The 21,102-nt window shown below is 38.3% G+C and overlaps 1 protein-coding gene across 2 annotated transcripts in view; it reads left to right on the top strand.

Annotated features, from left to right (window-relative positions):
- Positions 1-21,102, top strand: part of LOC119729183 (GATOR complex protein DEPDC5-like) — a 70,086-nt gene that overhangs the window by 17,078 nt on the left and 31,906 nt on the right. For both annotated transcript variants that reach the window (XM_038201734.1, XM_038201725.1), the window contains exons 7-14: positions 3,818-3,890; positions 5,204-5,310; positions 9,939-10,031; positions 11,962-12,096; positions 14,179-14,240; positions 16,334-16,480; positions 19,253-19,416; positions 20,362-20,425. In XM_038201734.1, the coding sequence (XP_038057662.1) occupies positions 3,818-3,890; positions 5,204-5,310; positions 9,939-10,031; positions 11,962-12,096; positions 14,179-14,240; positions 16,334-16,480; positions 19,253-19,416; positions 20,362-20,425 (845 nt within the window). The remainder of the gene's footprint in view (positions 1-3,817; positions 3,891-5,203; positions 5,311-9,938; positions 10,032-11,961; positions 12,097-14,178; positions 14,241-16,333; positions 16,481-19,252; positions 19,417-20,361; positions 20,426-21,102) is intronic.

The raw sequence follows: 21,102 nt of genomic DNA, 5'->3' as shown, positions 1-21,102 counted from the left end.
TGTCATGAAAACATTTTTGGATTAAGTGCAGTTCCTTGTTTGTCATCTCTGGTCATGCAACATAATCCGGAGGTAAGAAATACCATTAGAGACATTTTGCCTCTCTTGTAATAACAGATGGATGACAGTAAAACCAGCCTGAAGCAGATTCTGCCAAACTGTATGTGATGACTTGGCTCATTGCCAATACAATTGCGCATTCTGAAAAAAAAAGGAGATAGGAAGAAGTTCTTCGATGTATGTACATGTAACAAACCCAGTCAGTACTAGAATTGATACCAGGGCTGTACATCGGAACTAGGTACCAAAGTACCCAACCGTTATAGTGTCAGGAACTTGTTCCAGATTATGGAATCGGGTACCCGCAACCAACTTTACAAATTACGAAGTGACTTTCTCAGACAATAAAAAAGAAAGGTTTCGAATGTCATTTGTGGAGGATTTTAAAAATGCAAACACAATTCTGGTGAGAGTTTCTGTGTCATGAAAACATTTTTGGATTAAGTGCAGTTCCTTGTTTGTCATCTCTGGTCATGCAACATAATCCGGAGGTAAGAAATACCGTTAGAGACATTTTGCCTCTCTTGTAATAACAGATGGATGACAGTAAAACCAGCCTGAAGCAGATTCTGTCAAACTGTATGTGATGACTTGGCTCATTGCCAATTGCGCATTCTGAAAAAAAAGGAGATAGGAAGAAGTTCTTCGATGTATGTACATGTTACAAACCCAGTCAGCACTAGAATTGATACTAGGGCTGTACATCGGAACCAGGTACCCAAGTACCCGACCGTTAATGTCAGGAAACGGTTCCAGATTATGGAATCAGGTACCCGCAACCAACTTTACAAATTACGAAGTGACTTCTCAGACAATAAAAAAGAAAGGTTTTGAATGTCATTGTGGAGGATTTTAAAAACGAAAACCAGGCTACATGGGAAAACAAAACATGTTTCACATTTATGTCACTCGTGAAAGTTGCAATGTACACCATAAAGCCGTAAAGCTCACTGTACCAGAGTTGTAACGAGTCACTGATTTTTGTGACTGGAGTCTAGTCGAGTCATTTTAAAGAAGTGACTCGAGTCGAGTCAAGTCATTTTAAAGAAGTGACTCGAGTCGAGTCGAGTCATTAGGTCAAAAGGTCGAGTCGAGTCGAGTCAAATATTTAGCTCGTGTCAGTTCGAGTCACGAATATTTTAACACTATATACCAAAATTTATAAAAAGGGACCATAAGTTTAGCCAGCGTTCAAATCCAAGAGCTTTATAAGAAATCGCCCAAAGCCAATGATGAAACAGCGAATTAGTCGAGTCGAGTCACCAAAAACTGTGACTTGAGTCTGACTCTATTCGAGTCATTGACTCGAGTCATTACAACTCTGCACTGTACACACTTGTGTCTTGCTCTATTGACGCACCGATGTGGCAGTATTATCGAGCGAACCTTTATGAACAATTTAAACAGCAACTGCCGAGATTTGAATTTCCGGTTGAGTTTCTTCCACGGGTTAGTGTTCTTTCAGCAAAACGAAAACAATTCAGATGTATGTGAATTGTTTTCGTTTTGCTGAAAGAACACTTACCTTTTTTTGTAATCTGTGGACAGAATATTAAAAGGGTTTTTGTGTTTCAAATTCCGTAACTTGAAAAGTACACGATTGATTTGAATGATTCTTGTACTAAAAGAAAGCTGATTAATTGGGCTTTCATGGCCTAGATTTTGAAAGTGCTACATGCAGAACTTCATTAAAAAAAATGGTCCTGACATTTAGGTTTCCTTTCTGACTCACCCTGTATTTAAACTAGCAAAAGTGAGTCCTGAAAAAATATCGCATTTGACATATAATAAAACCAAGCCTCTACATTTTGATCATTCTAATTGAAAAAGCTGTTTGAATATGAAGGTGTTTGAGCATTTAAGTATTTGATATATTTCAGGGTTGGCTGATTTAAATCACGTTGATTTAAATCACTGATTTAAATCGCAATTTAAATCAAATGATTTTTTTAATAGAAATCAATGATTTAAATCACTTTTTTGTAAAAATCTTATTTTTGGCAAAATCAATTGATCAAGGTCATTTTAATCATTTAAATCAACTGATTCCACTTAATTACAAAGTGTAAGATGTTAAAACACATTGAAACACCCCTACTTCACCACCATTGACTCAATTTAGGTTTTGCATAATTACACAAAATCATTGTTTTGATTAAGTCAAGATCTGAGTTTAAAAGTTTTTCTTCAAAGTTTTTAATTTTAAAGAGAGCACACTCATGTTTGCTTTAATCATTCCTTGATCTGTGTACAGTAATATTGTGAATCAACTGTGCTGGTGTAGGCTGACATGAACCATCAAAAGGTGTATTAAAAGTCCCAATTCCTAAAAAAAGTCTTATTCCTAACGTTTCTCCCTGCAAATTTAGCTTGAGATTTATATAAAACCTTTTAAAGGTGAAGGCCGGATTTCTGTTCTCCACCTTGGACCATCAATCAAACATTAAGTTACACAAGGATCAGTGCCTCCGGTTTTGAAATTAGAAGCACCTTTATGAAATCAACTTGGCCATGGAGAAGTGTCGTATTTTTTTGTATACCATGTACAGGTACCATAAATCAAGTTTTCATTCATATCCACACACAACGTGTGATACAGCTGTTTCATTCAAGTAATGCACCTTTAAAGTGTCCTTTAAAGTATTAATGTACTATTGAACCAATGATGTAGACTACATGTAGAAGAAATCAAGTATTTGTTTAAATCACTGATTCAATACAATTTTTTTGAAAAGCATTTATCAATTTGTTGAGTTTTGTGGATGATGGGTATTATTGGAACCTGTAAACTCTTTAGTGATGGGTGGGAGGGTGCATGGGGAGATTTAGACACATATTTAGACATATCAATATTTTGAAAGTTAAAAAAATCAAAAAAATCTGATTTAAATCAAAAAAATCTGATTTAAATCAAATAAATCCGATTAAAAAAAAAAAAATTCAGAAAAACAAAAAACATTGCCAGCCCTGATAGGGCACGGCTCTATATTTGTGAAAGCTGTGGTCACCAGCACCTTTTGATTTGCTGTGTAAATGGGTCTTTGGTTGTTGGTCAGTTATTGAGATTTAACTTTCGCGTAGGTGTTTATACAATATTGTATAGAGTTTTTTTCTTGCTCAAGACATATTTGTACCAAATGTCTGTGTACAGTTTCAAGATCTCCAAATATTTATAGAATCTTCATTACTTTAAAGAAGTTGTGGAATGCTCGAAGACATTTCCGTCATTTTTCGGGTATATGTTACCTAAGGTGTGATGAAATAAAAACGACTATTGTGTCTGTCATGAAATGAGTACAAAAAGGTACTTTTGAGAGCTGTTTTTCAGGTCTGTTTCGACCCGAACGTGCAATTTGTGTAAAAGTCGTCGTTGGGGGCAGCAAACAAAACATAGTAAATCGTGACGTACACATGTAATAAACAGGACTCGCGATGCAGCATAGTATAAACGAGTCCTGCTTATTTACAATGTACATCACGATTTTTCTTATTTTATGAAGAACTCGACGACTGTTGATTTCAATTATGCGCTCGCCGACCAACAAATTACTCGATGAATTTCAGTTTTATAAACATATAAACGCACATTACAAAAGAATGGGACTTTGTCATTATGATATATATGGGTCTACTCTACTATAAAAAAAATATAAAAAACAAAACGACTTTCAGCATTCAACAACCTCTGTAACTACCGGTATGTCCTGCACTGTGCTCCATGTGGGATGGAAATTGAGAGATTTGCTTCCATTTTCAGACCAGTTCCCAGAAGACCTGAGAGCATGTTTGCATGTTGACTACAAAGGGAGAACCTATGAGGACTTCTACAGGTAAGAAGAAATTTCATTTAGCAAGCCAAGGGGAAAAGAGCTCCAAGCTTTACCTAGTTTAGCATTGTTGCTGTCTGTTCCGTGGGGAAATAAGTGGACAAATCCCCGGTGTGCGGAAGATCTCAATTTTTTTTGTAATTTTCTTTTAGAGGGAAAGTCTTGCCTCTGGAGAAACTCTTGTTATCTTCTTGTACTGTCTAAAGTGCCTACAGAAAGGTTCATCATGTACATGTAGGAAAGATTCCTCAACGGAATTAAGACACTTATCAAGTTGTCATGATTCCCTTATGAATGTACATGTCTGAAGAGCTCTGAAGAATTTGCCATTGGTTTACTGAGCAGAATTGAATTTGGGTGGATTCGGGAAGTTGTAGCAGAACGCCCAGGGAGTTAGGGTAAAAAAAAAGACAGCTGAAAAGTTATGCTTCAAACTGCAGACTATCAAAGAGTAAACTTTTCTCATCAGTTTTAGCCAAATGCTGACAGGGTGCTCAAAGGAAAATTATGAAAACGAGGCCAAATGTAAAAACAGTATTTGTTATTGCGGTACTGTTTCCAATTTCTCTGTCCCAACTTTTGGATCACTGCCAGACCCTGACTTGTTAGGTAGTCTTGATCAGATTTTATCCCGTCACTTCAGATTCTAATGCCCCTTCAGGCATGATAAAGAATGAGTTAGATTTGACAAGCTGCATTTTAACTTCAGGCATAAATGTCACAATTTACATCATAATGCCATGGAGACACATGTACAGCATAGCTCATCCTCAACGCCCACTCAGCTCATTCAATTTACTTTTATCATTTTACCTTTCCAAACAGCCTAAATATCATCAAGCCATTTCATTTTTATAAGTAGAAAGCTTTAACATACATGTAAAGACTTGTCAAGAACATTTTAGCCAAAACTTGTTTTGAGTGCTTCAAAATGTGTTGTGAAAGGGCAGTGATAAGTTTTCAAACAATTGAAATTTCCGAAGGACCATGTACAGTTACTGTAGTTTCTGTGAGGTTTTCCAAATTGAAAAGCAGTTTGACTAGTGTCCCCGCAATGCAAATATTTTTTTTTCATTGAAAATTTAAAAATATGAAGTGAAAAAAAAAACACTTCTTGTTTTTAAAGGTAAATCAATACCTCATGCAATATAAACAAAAATAAAGTTATCAATTTCATTGTCCAATAATGCTTCATACTTTGGCTCTGTAGGAATATTTTGATTTCACTGATTTATCTCTAATAAAATGACCAAGGTTAAAATTAAAAATCGTAATTTTTCTTTTCTAAAGTATTCTTTATCTTCATGGAATTCCAGAGTGATTGTGCAAAATGAGCGGCTTGATGATTGGACGCCGTTGCTTGTCACGCTGAAATCACACTGCATCCAGTATGGCCAACAGCTCCAGAGTCACTACATACAAGGTGATACATGGTGATTAGTTTGAACAATAGTTGCCGCAATATTATGGCCATAACTGTGGTTTCCCAAGAGTGTAAAGTGATCACACGGCCAGGATTTTGATGCATACAATGTATGTGATATGTGCATCTATGTCCTCTATCCTTTAAAATGGGAAAACAACCATGCATTGTCTTTGGGTCCATATTCTCTGCCATCCATCCACACTGGCAGCACTCTCATACAAACATTAGCAATGCGTAGGTACACACATACTGGAATTTGTGTACTAAAATTTTAGAGTTTCAAAGTCTAGTTTCAATATGCCCCTATTTCAACCAAAATTAATTTCCTGGGCTGAAATTCGGACTTAACATCCCTTACATAAAATACTTCAATTTGCGACGGATCAACATACCTTGGAAATTCCTAGATTTTGAGTGAAATCTAGATCTATGACCTTGTGGAGACGTATTCACCTATAGAAATTGCCCTGTGGAGACATATACAATCTTTTGTTCCCTATTATTAACATGTCTCCACAGGGTACCGTGTACCAGATCAAAGGTATGCGTGTATGTATGTATGCATGCATGTATGTATGCTTACCATGTATGCATGGTGTTTGACTTTGGCCTTGTTCAAACTACAAGTACTTGCACACTCCATTAGTAAAATTGACCTAGCTTCCGCACCATTACAGAGGCTTTTAAATGGAACCATACAAAACTTAACACAATTTGAACTGGCTGATAGCATGCAGTATTCCCTAAGAGCCATGCCCACGTAAGGCAATTTACAGACAACTCTCCGAGTGAGAAAATGTCAGGCACATCTAACTTTTGATTCGTTTGAAATGTTTTTGAGAAATTTCTGTCAAGTATTGGGAAAATGTTGTTTGTTCCCTCTGAGGATTCCTTTAGCTTGCAGTGTATATAGTTTCCTCAGAATGCCTTTTTCACAGAACCTACATGTAGTTCGATTCAAACATGGGATGACAAGGCATGTCATTCACACTTAGACCAGTTTGTACATGGGCAGCCATAGATTTTGGATTTTCTACATGGGTAGAGCTTCTTAACCCTTGTCCCAAGCAGGGCTGAATTTTTCCAGTGTAAAGTGCTGGACCTGTGCTAGTGTGGAATCAGTTCCAGAAATCTCCGGGTTCGACTCAGATCCGACACAGATTTTGGATTGTGCAAAAGACCTTACATGTAATGTCAGTTGCCTGTTCAATGTGTGACTTGGCTGTAAGAGGTTAGGAACCTGGGGCCGATTTCACAAAACTCGTCTTATCTTACGACTCATCTTAGGACTTAAGACGAGTCTCCTCTCTAAGATCAATCCTAGCTGAGATGCATCCTAGGACCGATATCGCTAAACGAATCTTAAGGAAGACATAACAGAAATACAGTTAAGGGAATTGTTATTTATTGGACGAGAACCAAATTGCCAATTTGACGGCTGTTTCATGTTTGTTTTTACCGCTCAAGGAAACTGTCGTTGATAAGAAATGCGCAAAACCAATTTTCCCGCGCGTTTATGGAACATAAAGTTTCGGCTGAAAATAATTATTGTCTGCTTATATAGCATTACATAGTCACAGTATACCATTAAATTAATACCCTTAATTATGACTGGCCGAGTCTTTCCCCGGTTTCATCCCTCTATTTCAAGAACTCGGAATGTTATTATGTAGGTGTGGGCCTATAATTAAATTTTATAAGTTAGAAATAAATTATTATTAAAGCCAGAGTCCATCATTTGCAGCTATCCCAAAAGTAACTGGCGTAATTATTGTTGAAAAACATACTTGGTTGAAAGATAGTAAGGGAACTAAACTCCCTGTGAAATTATTCTTTCTGGCAAGCTGTCACTTTGAAGAAATCAACGAAAGAAGGCCTTTCCAACGGTGCGTCTTAAGAAGCACCGTTGGAAATATCCGTTAGTAGTTTTTTTTATTTGGCGAAGCGCGCGCAAGCGTTGACATGACCCACACGCGCGTGCGGTTGCTATTATTTGTCGGATCGGTGTGCGACATCGCGTAGCTGCATTCGGCTCAGTGAGAACGTGTCTCGGACGCTGAATCCAGGCCCAATTCAAAACATGATTCAGCAACTTTTGATTTGAAATTGAGATCCTAGAATGCTGTTTTTCTCGGAATATACAGCTGAAGTTGAGCTGAAACTTCATCAGGTTAGTTGTTTAGTACCCTTCTTTAGATTTTGAGCACTTTTGTTGCTTTAAACGAACAAAATGCACAAATTACAAATGATGGACTATACCTTTAAAACTACCGGTACCCGTGTGTCAGAAATCTTTTCATAACTGTTTCTACAGTGGTTTTGCTCTTCTTGCGTTAAAATTAGCTTCGAAACTGCGGCAAAAATTTACGCCTAGGCTGAAACTCGCCTTTAATGAAGGACAATGCACTGATTTTGAGTCGATATACAAATCTATGCTTGTAATCATGAGACGACCTTAGACCGATCGTATGTTATTTTAAATTTTGGATAACAATTAAGTAAAAAATATCTCATTAGCAAGGGGTGCCCACGGAGGGGCAAAAGTAAACAAAAAAAACCTGTTACCGAACATGTATGTAAAGTTAAGAAAAACTGTCCTGAAAAGATGTGCCCTCCCAACGACATTGTTAGGACGAGTTTAATACTCTTTCCAAAACTGAAATCGGTCCCTGTACAGTGAATAGAACACTCAGTGTACATGTACCTCATAGATTTCATCACATAGATTCACTAGGAGCTATTGTAATAGTATTACCTGTTGTGAAACTGCTGTATTACGTTTACTTTGAACCTCTTAGGGAAATAAAAAGCATTCATGGAGAAATACCTGAACAGCATCCCAAAGAAATTTGATAATGGGAATGTGTCATCAAATACCTTGAATATGAGGGTCTGTTCTTAGGTTTAAAAACAGCATGTCTGATGCACATTGTTTTTTTTGTGGAGTGTTTTTCAAAAAGTTCTGTGGTTTGGAAAATGAAGTGGAAAGATTTATACAAGCAGAGGTTAACAAACTTTTGGAGTTACTTTTTGTGTGAAAAGAGTTCTTTTGTGTCACATTATTGTCAAGAAAAAAGTCAGTAAAAAAGTAACATTCAAATAGCCACAGTAGAGCTAGGTCCTGGCCTATTGAATTCAATGTTTGTGTCGTCTAAAACAAAGTTTTGGGGAACACTTACCAGTCCTAAATTCTGTATCCCTGTATGACCGTATCCCCGGATGTACCGGTATGTTAAAGATATAGTCCATCATTTGTAATTTGTGCATTTTGTTCGTTTGCAGCAACAAAAGTGTTCAAAATCTAATGAAGGATACTGAACAACTAACCTGATGAAGTTTCAGCTCAGCTTCAGCTATATATTCCGGGAAAAACAGCATTCTAGGATCTCAATTTCAAATCAAAAGTTGCTGAATCATGTTTTGAATTGGGCCTGAATTCAGTGTCCAAGACGCGTTCTCACTGAGCCGATTGCAGCAATACGCGATGTCGCGCACTGATGCGACGAATTATAGCAACCGCGCGCGCGTGTGCATTGTGCCAATGCTTGCGCGCGCTTCGCCAAATAACAAAAGGAACTACATGTACTAATTTAAATTTTCCTACGGTGCGTCTTAAGACGCACCGTTGGAAAGGCCTTCTTTCATTGATTACTTCAAAATGACAGCTTGCCAGAAAGAATAATTTCACAGGGAGTTTAGTCCCCTTACTTTCTTTCAACCAAGTATGTTTTTCAACAATAATTACGCCAGTTACTTTTCGGATGGCTGCAAATGATTGACTATAGCTTTAAAGTTTAGGTTAAATTTTTGGAAAAACAATGAATAACTTCTTCATGTTTCCATGGATTTTGATGAAACTTGGATGCAGTGACCCTTGGGTGAGAAGGCACAATTCTTCATGGGATTACTGAGGTCAAAGGTCATGTAGGGGTCATTAGAGGTCATTGTTCAAATATGTTTCAAATATTTCTCTGTCTACAGAATTTGATGGATTTTAATGTAGCTTGGATGAGTGATCCTTGGGTGGGGGTTCATGATAGGTTTTCCGAAATTGGAGGTCAAACGTCATATAGGGGTCATTTGAGGTCATTGTTTAAAAATGCACAATATTTGACTTCTTCGACAGATGAAAGGGTGTTCACTAACAAGGTTTAGGGCTGATGATGTTGTTTTGACGATGTCATGTCAAAGGTCATCCAGGGGTCAATTGAGGTCATAACTCGTGATGGAAAAGATGTGACAATGCTATTGTTTCATAGAAACAAATACATTCCAGGAGCCAATCATTTCCTCAACAGAAAATGAGCAGCTTGTACAAGAATAAGAACACCAAACATATAGGGATCGACCACGACCAAAGGCGACACATGTGAACCGTGGATCACCTTGTTTTTTTTCCAATGCAAAATAAAAACAATCATCAGCATCCTTTAATAAATTTCAGTCAGCCCGAACTAATTAGAACATTTTGAGTCGCAGAGGTAAAAACGATTGATGATGCTGGGTAGATATTTGCAGAAACATATTACAAAGGAAGTATAATGCACATGTTCTCTTTAATTTTGAATGCAAATACTCCAGGCGTCGGCTGTGTTTGTGATAGTTAAATCATTATGTTTTGGCAGGTTCCCCACAAGAAGGGCGCCAGCGTCCTAGTGGCTACATCTCCAATGCTGCCGAGGGCAATTTTCTAGAAGCTCTTAATCTAACGCTGAACGGTGAGTGCATGATTGAACAAAATGCTACTCTTCAGTGAAGAACTAACGATGGGCTGTTAAAAAAAGGGGAAAAAAGATAATCTATCTTGCAAATCTTGCACTTACAAAACTCAAAACTGATATTGAGTTATTAATGAAGCATGTACATTTAACGAGGAGTGCAGAAGAAATTGTGCGTGCCTTAATTGGAATTAATTGAGCATCCTAACATTTGCCTGTTGCTTGATTTAAAAGAGCTTTTAAGAAGCCCCGGCTATATTTCAGTAATTGCCTGAAGCCATTCTGTGAGCTATAAATATGACTCGGGCTTTTAAGGTTCATTAGTTGCATGCTGTAGCTATTGCTTATCATTAGACACTTCAAGGCAATTTATTAAGGAACGGCTTGAGCTTCAGGGGACAGTTTTATGGAACTGCTAAACACAAACATCTGCTTTGGAAGGAAGATGCATGTATTTGCTTGGTGAAAACACGCCATGCCATGTGTACAGATTAAGTAAAAAAAAAAAGAAGAAGAAACCCAAGTGGCAGGACCAGTTTATGAATGAAGTTTTGCCCAGGTAGCACTTTTAAAATCTAGGATATAAAAATCCAGTCATTAAGCTTTCTTTTAGTACATGAACCGTTCAAATCACTCAAGTACTTTTCAAGTTACGGAGTTTTGAACACAACCACCATTTTAAAGCTCTGTCTACGGATCACAAAATAGGGTAAGTGTTCTTTCAGCAAAACGAAAACAATTATCATAGGCATGCATGCGTTTGTCCCATTTTGCTGAAAGAACACTTTCGTTTTTTTTTGTGATCCTTGGACCGAACTTTAAAACAGTGTTTAGGCCCAAAAAAAAAGTCTCCGGTTTCTGGTATGGAGCTTGCCCAAAAAGCGGTGCGGCGACTCGGCTTTTTTTTTTTACCTGATTTTTTTGCTTCAAATGTCGGCTGATGACTGCAAATGGTGCCCGACTAAACTTAGTGCAAATATATGGGAGTCCAGAGAGGCCACATAAAGCTTATTCTCGACCATAACCCAATCTAAAAACACGTTAAAATTGTGCAGCAGCAGGATTCCAGTCAAACCAGTGAGTTTGGCAGTTTTGAGACGTCATCTTTCATTGAAAAAAAACCTGTTTCATTTTGCCGACGCGCATGGCTACGGCGATGGGCGCGCATACCAGAAACCGGAGACTTTTTTTTGGGGCCTTATGTTCAAAACTGCGTTTTTTTATTCACCCTGTACATTGGGACTGGTTCTCAGTTGATTTTTGCTGAACTCAAAAATTAGCTGAGCAAGATGTATCTGCTTAGCAGGTCTTTGCCATTTGGCCCTGGTCCCAGCTTCATAATAATACTAACATGACTAATAACTAATTCTTGTTTAGCGCCAAATCCGTCAAAAATTGATGCTCAAGCATTCAAGGCACTTCACAGAAATGCAAATAAACCAGTTAAAATTTAACAAACAATCTATAATTATACAAGAAAGTAAAAAAAAAGTGTACATGAATTAAATTGTCTAAAACAGGCAGATAAAAACAAACAGACACAGCACATCAATCAAAGCAAACAGCGAGACGACCACGATAAAGAGACTAATAAACGACCACGACAAAGAGACTTAGAAAAGACTTACACAAACAGATTGGGAAACACACACTAGACAGACAGATAAACAGACTAACAGTGGACAAGACAACTAAGCATGAGCACAACAGAGAGACTTATTAAAATGACCACGACAAAGAGACTGAAGACAAAACTTCAGTATTGTAAGCCTTTGGCTGTTGGAGACTCGAAGTCTAAACTGTGAAGTCAGTCCTGTCTATTTTATTCATCCCAGAGTTGAAGAACAAGCAATTTACCATTAATATAAAAAAAATTGATTTGAGAGTTGATACACAACTGTTTACATTCATCTTTTGTTTTCCTGGGCAGTTTTTGACAAGCATTACATCAATCGCAACTTTGACCGTACTGGTCAGGTAGTGGTGATTGTTACCCCAGGAGCAGGGGTCTTTGAAGTTGACAGGGAGCTCTACAAGATTACCAAGCAGAGAATGATTGACAATGGTAAGGCTTTAAGCCTGGCGCACACGAGAGCTACATTTTGTATCTGCTTCGCCAAAAGTCATTCGTGGCCAATGCGTAAGCAGATAGCTCCCGTGTGCGGTCAGTTTTACCAAAACTGTGTGTGGTCAGTTTTACCAAAACTGTGTGCGGTCAGTTTTACCAAAACTGTGTGCGGTCAGTTTGACCAAAACTGTGTGCTTCTGTCATATGACGTAAGAAGGCAAAATGGCTGCGCCCAGTGATTTCTCTGAATCGGAAATGTCCACAAGGGAGGAGGAAGCACGCATGCGCTCAACACGCAAGCCGAAAGCAGATAGCTTTCGTTCACCGCACACGGTAAGACTTTGGGCACGAGTGACTAGAATTATCAAAACACGTTAGATATTTGGCGCAGCGTCACGAATGACCAAAATCTTTGGTAAAACTGCCCGCACACGGGAGTTATCTGCATACGCCATCGGCCACGAATGACTTTTGGCGAAGCAGATAGCTCTGATGTGTGCCAGGCTTTAGACAGTGCACTGCAAACTTACTGGTAGGATGTGTGTGTAATCATGGACATTTGACTCTTATGGGCATGTGCTATTTTGCTCCAATTGTTATCCTCTCCCACGTCTTCGCTGATATCTGAAAAAGTGGTATAACTCAAAATTGGGTTAAGATGCAGACACAGCAAATAAAGTATTAAGCCGACAGGCATGCAACTTTTCATCAGATCCACTGTTTTCCCCTTTTTTTACTTCACATAAATAAGGTATTACAAATTGAAAAACACCCTACAAAGTTTTGTGTGGTTTGGAATTTCCTCTTTTTCTCCTAAATTCCCAGTTGCATGCCTGAGTCTAACATGCAGCCGTCATTTGCTGTTGTTTGCCTGTTATTTTATCAAAATGAGAATGAGTTACTGAAACATTTATAATCTCTTCCATATATATTATCATGTCCTTTGCAGCCTTAACAAATATATTACTGCATTTGAAAGACACTTTAGAGCTACTTTCATGGGAACTTGCTCTAGTATATATGTTCCTGTTGTGCAATATACGTTCCTGTTGTGTAGTATGTGCACATGCTACACAGCACAATATACAGTTTCTTGTGCACGATCTGTACTCATCGCAGACATGGCCAGTGAGCTACAGCGCCATGTTTAGGACATATTGCATATGTGCACAAGTTTATTCGCGTGCCAGAGGAAATATGCACAACTACAAATCTGATGCACAAACCTTTAACTTTATTGTGTGAGCACAAGGCATACCGAGGCAAAGCATTCCAGAGATCCTGCCTAAATCTGCCTTTATTTGTAACCTGTGCATTGTGTGCTTAGGCTTTAGATAGTCTTTTGGCATGATCTTATTACATATAGATATGATGTGTATTAGCAGTATAGGAAGTTGCAGAGGGACAACATTCCAATCTGTGTTTCTTTCTGCAGATCCATATCCCTTGAATTTACTCCTAATTTGATGATCTGAACCATATTCCATTTCCTCTCCTTGTCTACCGACTCTACCCATGTATTGCTTTAGATAAGTAAAATGTTAGGCCTTGCATGTGGAGATACTACTGAATGAAAGGTTTGCGGAAACACCATGTGGGAATAATTTCTCAAACTAAGAGAATGGTTACCTCTAGTTCTTTTCAGAACCATTCTCTTAGTTTGGGAAATTTCTCAAACTAAGAGAATGGTTACCTCTAGTTCTTTTCAGAACCATTCTCTTAGTTTGAGTAATTTCTCAAACTAAGAGAATGGTAACCTCTAGTTCTTTTCAGAACCATTCTCTTAGTTTCAGAAATTTCTCAAACTAAGAGAATGGTTACCTCTAGTTCTTTTCAGAACCATTCTCTTAGTTTCAGAAATTTCTCAAACTAAGAGAATGGTTCTGAAAAGAACCAGAGGTATTACCTCTGGTTCTTTTCAGGACCATTCTCTTAGTTTGAGAAATTATTTCCACATGGTGTTTTCACAAACCTTTCATTCTTTAGATAGTTTTTGGCTAAATCCCTCTCGTAGTGGTTGATATTTCTCCCCTTCCCTTACCCCGTTTGTCCACCGGTGTGTCTTCCTGATCCTGACAGGTATTGGCAGTGACTTGGTTTGTATGGCTGAGCAGCCATTGCATGCTGTACCCCTCCTACGGGTGAGATATTTACTTCCCTTTCTTTCCATCATGACATTCAGTTATTACCTCAGTTATTACCTCATTTATTAGAGCATTGGTGGGTTTATGTTGTAACCTGGGCCCACTTTCATTGCTCTGCTTACCGTTAGCGAAAAATCCCTGTTTACTGTAGCAGAAAATGCCGTGCTTACGGTTAAAGGGAATTACAACATTTGCAAACATCAAAAAACAAAACTACCAAATTATAATGAAACACCTTACTGGACTGTTAGTGAATGGCAGTCTAAAGCGTCCTGTAAAATCATGGCACCTGTAAGCTGACATTTTCAAGAAAAGTGTCATAATTTCCAACGCTGGCCGGCCGACCAGCGTTTGAAAGAAGCTGGCTTTTTTTCAAATACCGTCTCCAAATTACCATATTTAGTTAGTCTGAATTTTGTTTGCAATCAATTTCACATATATGAACGGGTACAAGCCTTAAGTTCTAGACTGGGTCCCTAACCTTACAATTCCCCGACGTCTATAAATTGCTCCATTTCTATTTAAGGGAACCAGACTAAAAAACATGATTGTTTGTCTTGTTTTTTCCGGCATCTAGGAACACAAAACTTCAAACAAATCAGTGTAACAATATTTGGTATAAAATACTAACCCCCAAAATCCATCCATTTCTGAAAATTGCAGAAAAAACAAATGTTCTATGTTCTCTTTAAGCGTACCGGTACATGTATTTCACAGAATTTTGGCTTCTGCGCATGCATACATCCCGTAACTAAGGATTCTGTGCTTACATGGTTAGCACAATTTTTTTCTGCTGGAGGGTAAGCAGAAAATGGTAATTGTAAGCACAGAATTCTGTGGTTAGCAGGGCCTGGAAATTGAGCCCTTGCATGCATTTTTTGCTCTATCGCTTTGTAATGCCAAAACCCGTCACTGCTCAGTAAACCAGTTGCCTATTTGTGCAGTAGTGGGACATCAGCCCCCATGTTTGTAACAGTACCGGTAGCTGGTTATACATTTCTGAATCCACCACATTGCAAAACCTCGTGTGGATTATATTGGATTCAGAGCATTGATGGTTCCAATTCAGGCGATTCACAATGCAGTGCGCCACCAAGAGTTTGCCACAGAGAGTTCATTTTTCTCAGTACATTTTGGGAGATGTTCAACAAATTCGCGGCACGGGACATTTGAAATTGTTAGTTTTTTCCAGTCAATAGTTTCGTAAGCGTATGATTGGAGTGTATGTTTGCCCTTTTTTTTCCTTTTTATCAATATGGTGTTTTTTTGTAAGGCAGCAGAATGCTATGCCCCAGTCTATAACAGATTAGCTCAAGTTGTCTACTGTAAATGGGCCATATTTTGTCAACCGTAAATTTGAAAAATTTTAGCAGATTTGGTCCTAAAGCATTATGTAACGCAGGGTCATTGATAGATTTTGGTGGACTTGGTCCAGTCCTTAGTAAAAGACACTAGGAAGTAAGGGTTAAACATTGAACAATCTAGACTTCACCTACAGGTACATGTATCTTTTCAATCTTTACAGTATCGGTAACATTTGAATTGAAAGCTGTATATAGCACATTTGCAAATCTGGGTTTGGGTAAAAGTCCAAAGTCTAAATGTTGACACAAAATTTGTTTGATAGTATTCTAACAGTTCGGGTAAATGTATTGCTTGAATATTTGGCTGAAGACCAGGGCCCAATTTCACGGCGCTGCTAAGCACAAAAATTTGCTTAGCACAAAAATAGCCTGGCTTATAAAAGTAAGTTAACCAGCCAAAACTTCTTGTCATGTATATTGTTCGTGATAAGTATTCAGCTGTTATTTGCTTAGCATGAAAATCACATGGAGTTTTGGCTGGTAACCTACTTTTATAAGACAACCTATTTTCGTGCTAAGCAAATTTTTGTGCTAAGCAGCGCCTTGAAATTGGCCCCTGTAAGAAAATATTTTCTGTATGCTCAGCAAAACATTTATTTATTCAATTCAATATTGACACATTGGCCTACAACAAAGTGACATTGTTCAATATTGTAAAAATGTCTTTGCTGGTACCTGAAAGGGGTTTTAATTTCTAAATATGTCTTTGTATTCACTGGTTACTAGTTCCAGAGTACCAGCACTCATCCCTCCGTCCGTGACTACAGCATTCCTCATTGGTTGAATTACAGCTTCTACACAGCCCAGGGACAGCGAGAAAAATGCCATATCTACTCCAGCTTCACCCCTCGGATCAAACTAGCTGAGAAGAAGGTTTGCTTTAAAAAAAAAAACCAGCATTTTGTCAATGTTTGCCCCATATTTTTTTTAAGTTCTCTGTTCAGTGACTTTTGTCAGGAGTTTTTGGCTGTGTGTTAAAAACTCCTAAAACCTTGCTGCTCAACTCAGGGTTCAAACAATAATATTCGCTACAAGTTAAAGGTAGAGTACATCATTTGCCATTTGTGACCTGTTCTGTCAAAATCAGACTTTTCTGGACAAAAGGCCAAAAATGAGATTTTTGCATATTGTTAAAATATTTTTTTCCCCCCTTTTATAAGGTGGTTTAATTTTTGGAACCGGTCATTCCTGGGCAGAGTTATGCTATTTTGAAGTTCATTGTGTCGAAAAGTAGAAAATGGAGAAAATGGCCACAAACGTCACAAAACAGTAATTTCGTTAACTGATATACCTTAACAAATCATCAAAAATACTTTATTTAGAGTTCAAATTAGGGTTTCAAACTTTTATAGTATATTTTAAACATGTTCAGGATTACAAATATGCAAAAATTTGAAAATCGAAAAAAAAATCACCTCCACAGCGTGTTTTGGCCCTATCTTAATTTCAACCTTTGCCCAGAATTGTCTGCTTTTGATAGAACAGGTCACATTTGTGCATTCACCAACATGTAGCTAAAGTTTTTAACACATAGTCATAAATACCCAAGACAGTTTACCCATTCCCATTGGTCAAGAGCCCGTAACTTTGATAAAGACATGGCTGGCTGGTCTTAAACCCTTTTCCAATGTCACATGAGATTTGGACTCCTATGAAATCCCGTGCCTTTTGCCGTTGTATTGGTTGAATGCTCATAGAAGGAGTTGTTTACATCTTACTCGCGAGCTCAATTATATAACTAGAGGGTTGTTTCGAAAAACATGAAGTAAAATTGCTGAACAAAATTGTTGGAAATTATTAATTTTTGACTTGTTTTGACTCTTGGACAAAATAGTTTAGATTTTTTGACCGAAAAGGTATTGGTCGGTATTAAACACTATGATTAAGACGGGTTGGAGTTTGGATGCTGATAATTTTACCGGCTCTGGTAATTATCAGCATCCAGACTCCAATCAGTCTTAAACATAGTGTTTAATAACTCCAAAGCACACATTTATTCCCTTAACCCTAATATAACAGAACTCAACCCATCAATCCCCAACAGCATGTATTGTTGGAATCTGTCAGGATGGGTACAGTACCCCTAAACTGACAGTCTTTTACATTGGGTTGGCACACCTCCAGAAACAAAGTCAGAAATATGTGTGTACAGTTTCCCATATGGTTTTGGAATTTGTCAGGATGGGTATGGTTCCTAGTAAATCATGCTAGGGAGTTAGGGTTAATTAAACTCACAACACTTTACCAGCAAGTTTGATGTAGGGACCTGATGGGATTGAGAAAGTTATCCTGCAACTACCACCTTATTCTTCAACGTTCATAACCTTGCAGGACATGTTCATGAACAAGAAAAGATGTTATGAAAAGTTTGTGAATTTTGGAGAGAAATTGTTGTTTCCAAACAGGCTGGCAACCTGGACATTCTGGATGTCCAACAAAATATTTTTCGTTGTCCAGGGCAGTCGGACAACTTACTTTACAAACCCTGAACTTGAATCTGTTCAAAGTGGTTTATTTAATTTTATTAAGGGAATAAATGTGTGCTTGGGAGGTGTTAAACACTATGTTTAAGACTGGTCGGAGTCTGGAATGCTGATAATTACCCAAGGCAAAGTCAAAACCAGCAAAAAATGAAACATTTCCAACGATTTGGTTCAACAAGTTTACTTTCTGTTTTTCAAAACACCCCTCTAGCTATATAATAGAGTGTCCAGCTCGCGAGTAAGATGTAAACAACTCCTTTTATGGAGATTTGCGCGCACGTCACGCGTACTGTGCGATGACGCACAGATGCAGTTGTGGTGAGTGCGTTGTGAATTTAGGACTGTGAAATACTGACTCACTGGTAGTATTGCTCATGTTAGGATTGTGAATGTTCAAAACCAATAAAACGGTAAAAGGCACCGGATTTCATAGGAATCCAGCTTTCATATGACACTGGGAAAAGTGTTTAAGACCAGCCAGACATGTTTTTATCATCCGTTTAAGACTGACCACGCGACGGGCTCTCGACCAGTGGGAATGGGTAAACTGTCTTAGGTATTTATGAATGGCTGTTATTTGCCTTAATTTTGTACCTGAAATCAGAGACCAGCCAACACATCAAGGCAGCTTCTCGCATTGATTCATTCTAATGGAGGGTTACATTGTAAGTTCAGGCTCATGTCAGCCTTGATTGGCTTGCGTGCTGGTTCACATAAACTTTGCATGAACACAGGTATCACACATTCGTTAGGAGTGAAATGATTATAGTCAGACTAAGTGACACCAGCCTGTGTACTCAATTAGAACAGGTGCTATCACCAGTCTCGTAGCCAGTCTCGGGGCCTCGTAGCCGAGCAGTTAGAGCGTGGAGCTACGGAGTGGAAGGTTGGCGGTCCGAATCCCATTCAGACCAAAAACTGGTAAACTCTCTCTGACGGCCCAACAGTAAAATGGGTACCTGATTCGTTCAGGGAAGGTAAGACGGCGAGAGGAGAGGACTGGGCACCGCCACTCATATGCCGCACCCAAGACATAGTGGACCTCTAACATCCCACTGCCCCAACGGCCAGTAATGGCTATGGGACCTTTACCTTTACCTTTTATTACCAGTTGGTGAAACATTCAACAATTCTAAGTTTGACGAGTTCATTTTTCTCTCAGGAATCAGCAGACAGCACTCCGTCATCCATACCTCATCTTCCCCCTCTACCGGAAGATAAGAACATGAGTCACTTCAAGCAGTCTCATCAGGATGAGGATTACATGTTTGAGGAGTACGATGCTGAAGTCTTCAAAGTTCCTAGCTATGCTTCACCAAAACCAAGGTCAGAATAATGGAAAACAACAACTTTGCAGACTACAATAAAACTACCATGCTGTACTTATTCCTGTCCCAAAATTACTCATAAAGTTAATAATTATCATCATTTTTTGTTGTTGTTGGGGGTGGGGTGGGATGGGGGGGGGGGGCTATGAAGATGGAGAAGTCTTTTGGTAGTCTTGGAGCTGATGTACGAGCTAGGAGTAATTATGCACATCATGCTGGATATTTAGCTACATGTGTTTAAAGGCACAGTCCATCATTTGCAGCTATCCAAAAAGTAACTGACAAAATTGTTGTTGAAAATCCGTAGTGTAGTGTTGGGGATGCACATAGATAGTAATGGGACTAAAGTTCCTGTGAAATTATTCTTTCTGGCAAGCTATCATTTTGAAGAAATCAATGAAAGAAGGCCATTTCCAGCGATGCGTCTAAAGACGCATTTTTGGAAATTTCCATGGGTAGTTAATTTTTAATTCTGCAAACCGTGCTCAAGCGTTGACACAACGCACACACGTGCGTGGTTGCTATAATTAGTCGGTTCAGTGCATGAGATCGCGTACCTGCACTCGGCTGAATGAGAAATTATCCTAGACGCTGAATTCGGGTGCAATTCAAAACATGAATTGATTTGAAATGGAGATCCTACAGTATTGTTTTCTCAGAATACACAGTATTCATTGAGCTAAAACTTCATAGGGTTAGTTGTTCAGCACCCTTCTTTAGATTTTGAGCACTTTTGTTGCTTAAAATGAACAGGATGCACAAATTACAAATGATGTACTCCACCTAAGAAGTGCATTGGATTCATGAATATGCACATAGTGTACTTGAATCTTGTTTTGTGTTAATTGGATACAAGTACTTGAAACCAGTTGGTAGTATTGCTTGAATATTACAACTCATGCATACTTACATTTTCATTGATATCCAACCCCGTATCCTACAGAACCCCATTTTCCATAAGGCCATCAAAGTCAACCCACAATGCTGCCCAGAAGCCAAGATCCAAGGTAAGTGATTGATTAAAGAGGTTGTGGAATGCTCGGAGACATTCCCGTCATTTTTTTGGTATATGTAGCCTAAGGTGTGATGAAATAAAAACGACAATTGTTTCTGTCATGAAATGAGTACAAAGGGTACTTTTGAGAGCTATTTTTCAGGTCCTGTTTCGACCCGAACGTGCAATTTGTGTAAAAGTCGTCGTTGCGGGCAGCAAACAAAACACAGTAAATCGTGACGTAATAAACAGGACTCGTTTATGCTACTCTGCATCGGGAGTCCTGTTTATTACGTCACGATTTACTGTTTTTTGTTTGCTGCCCGCAACGACGACTTTTACACAAATTGCACGTTCGGGTCGAAACAGGCATGACAGGACTTGAAAAACAGCTCTCAAAAGTACCCTTTGTACTCATTTTATGACAGAAACAATAGTCGTTTTTATTTCATCACACCTTAGGCTACATATACCCGAAAAATGACGGAAATGTCTTCGAGCATTCCACAACCTCTTTAAAATATTCCTAGTTGCTGCCTAAATGTAATTAATGCTTGAGATAAATGTCTATGAGGATATTAACAGCCAAATGTAGATTTAAATTTTTACATTCTTAATCAAGATGAAGATGGAATACTGTTTGCACAAAACTTTGAGTGTAAATAATATTGCCAACAAACACAGTCAAAA

Source organism: Patiria miniata, unplaced genomic scaffold (assembly GCF_015706575.1).
Source record: "Patiria miniata isolate m_02_andy unplaced genomic scaffold, ASM1570657v1 HiC_scaffold_1, whole genome shotgun sequence".
Taxonomy (NCBI): domain Eukaryota; kingdom Metazoa; phylum Echinodermata; class Asteroidea; order Valvatida; family Asterinidae; genus Patiria; species Patiria miniata.
This window is presented reverse-complemented; position numbering and strand designations above follow the sequence as displayed.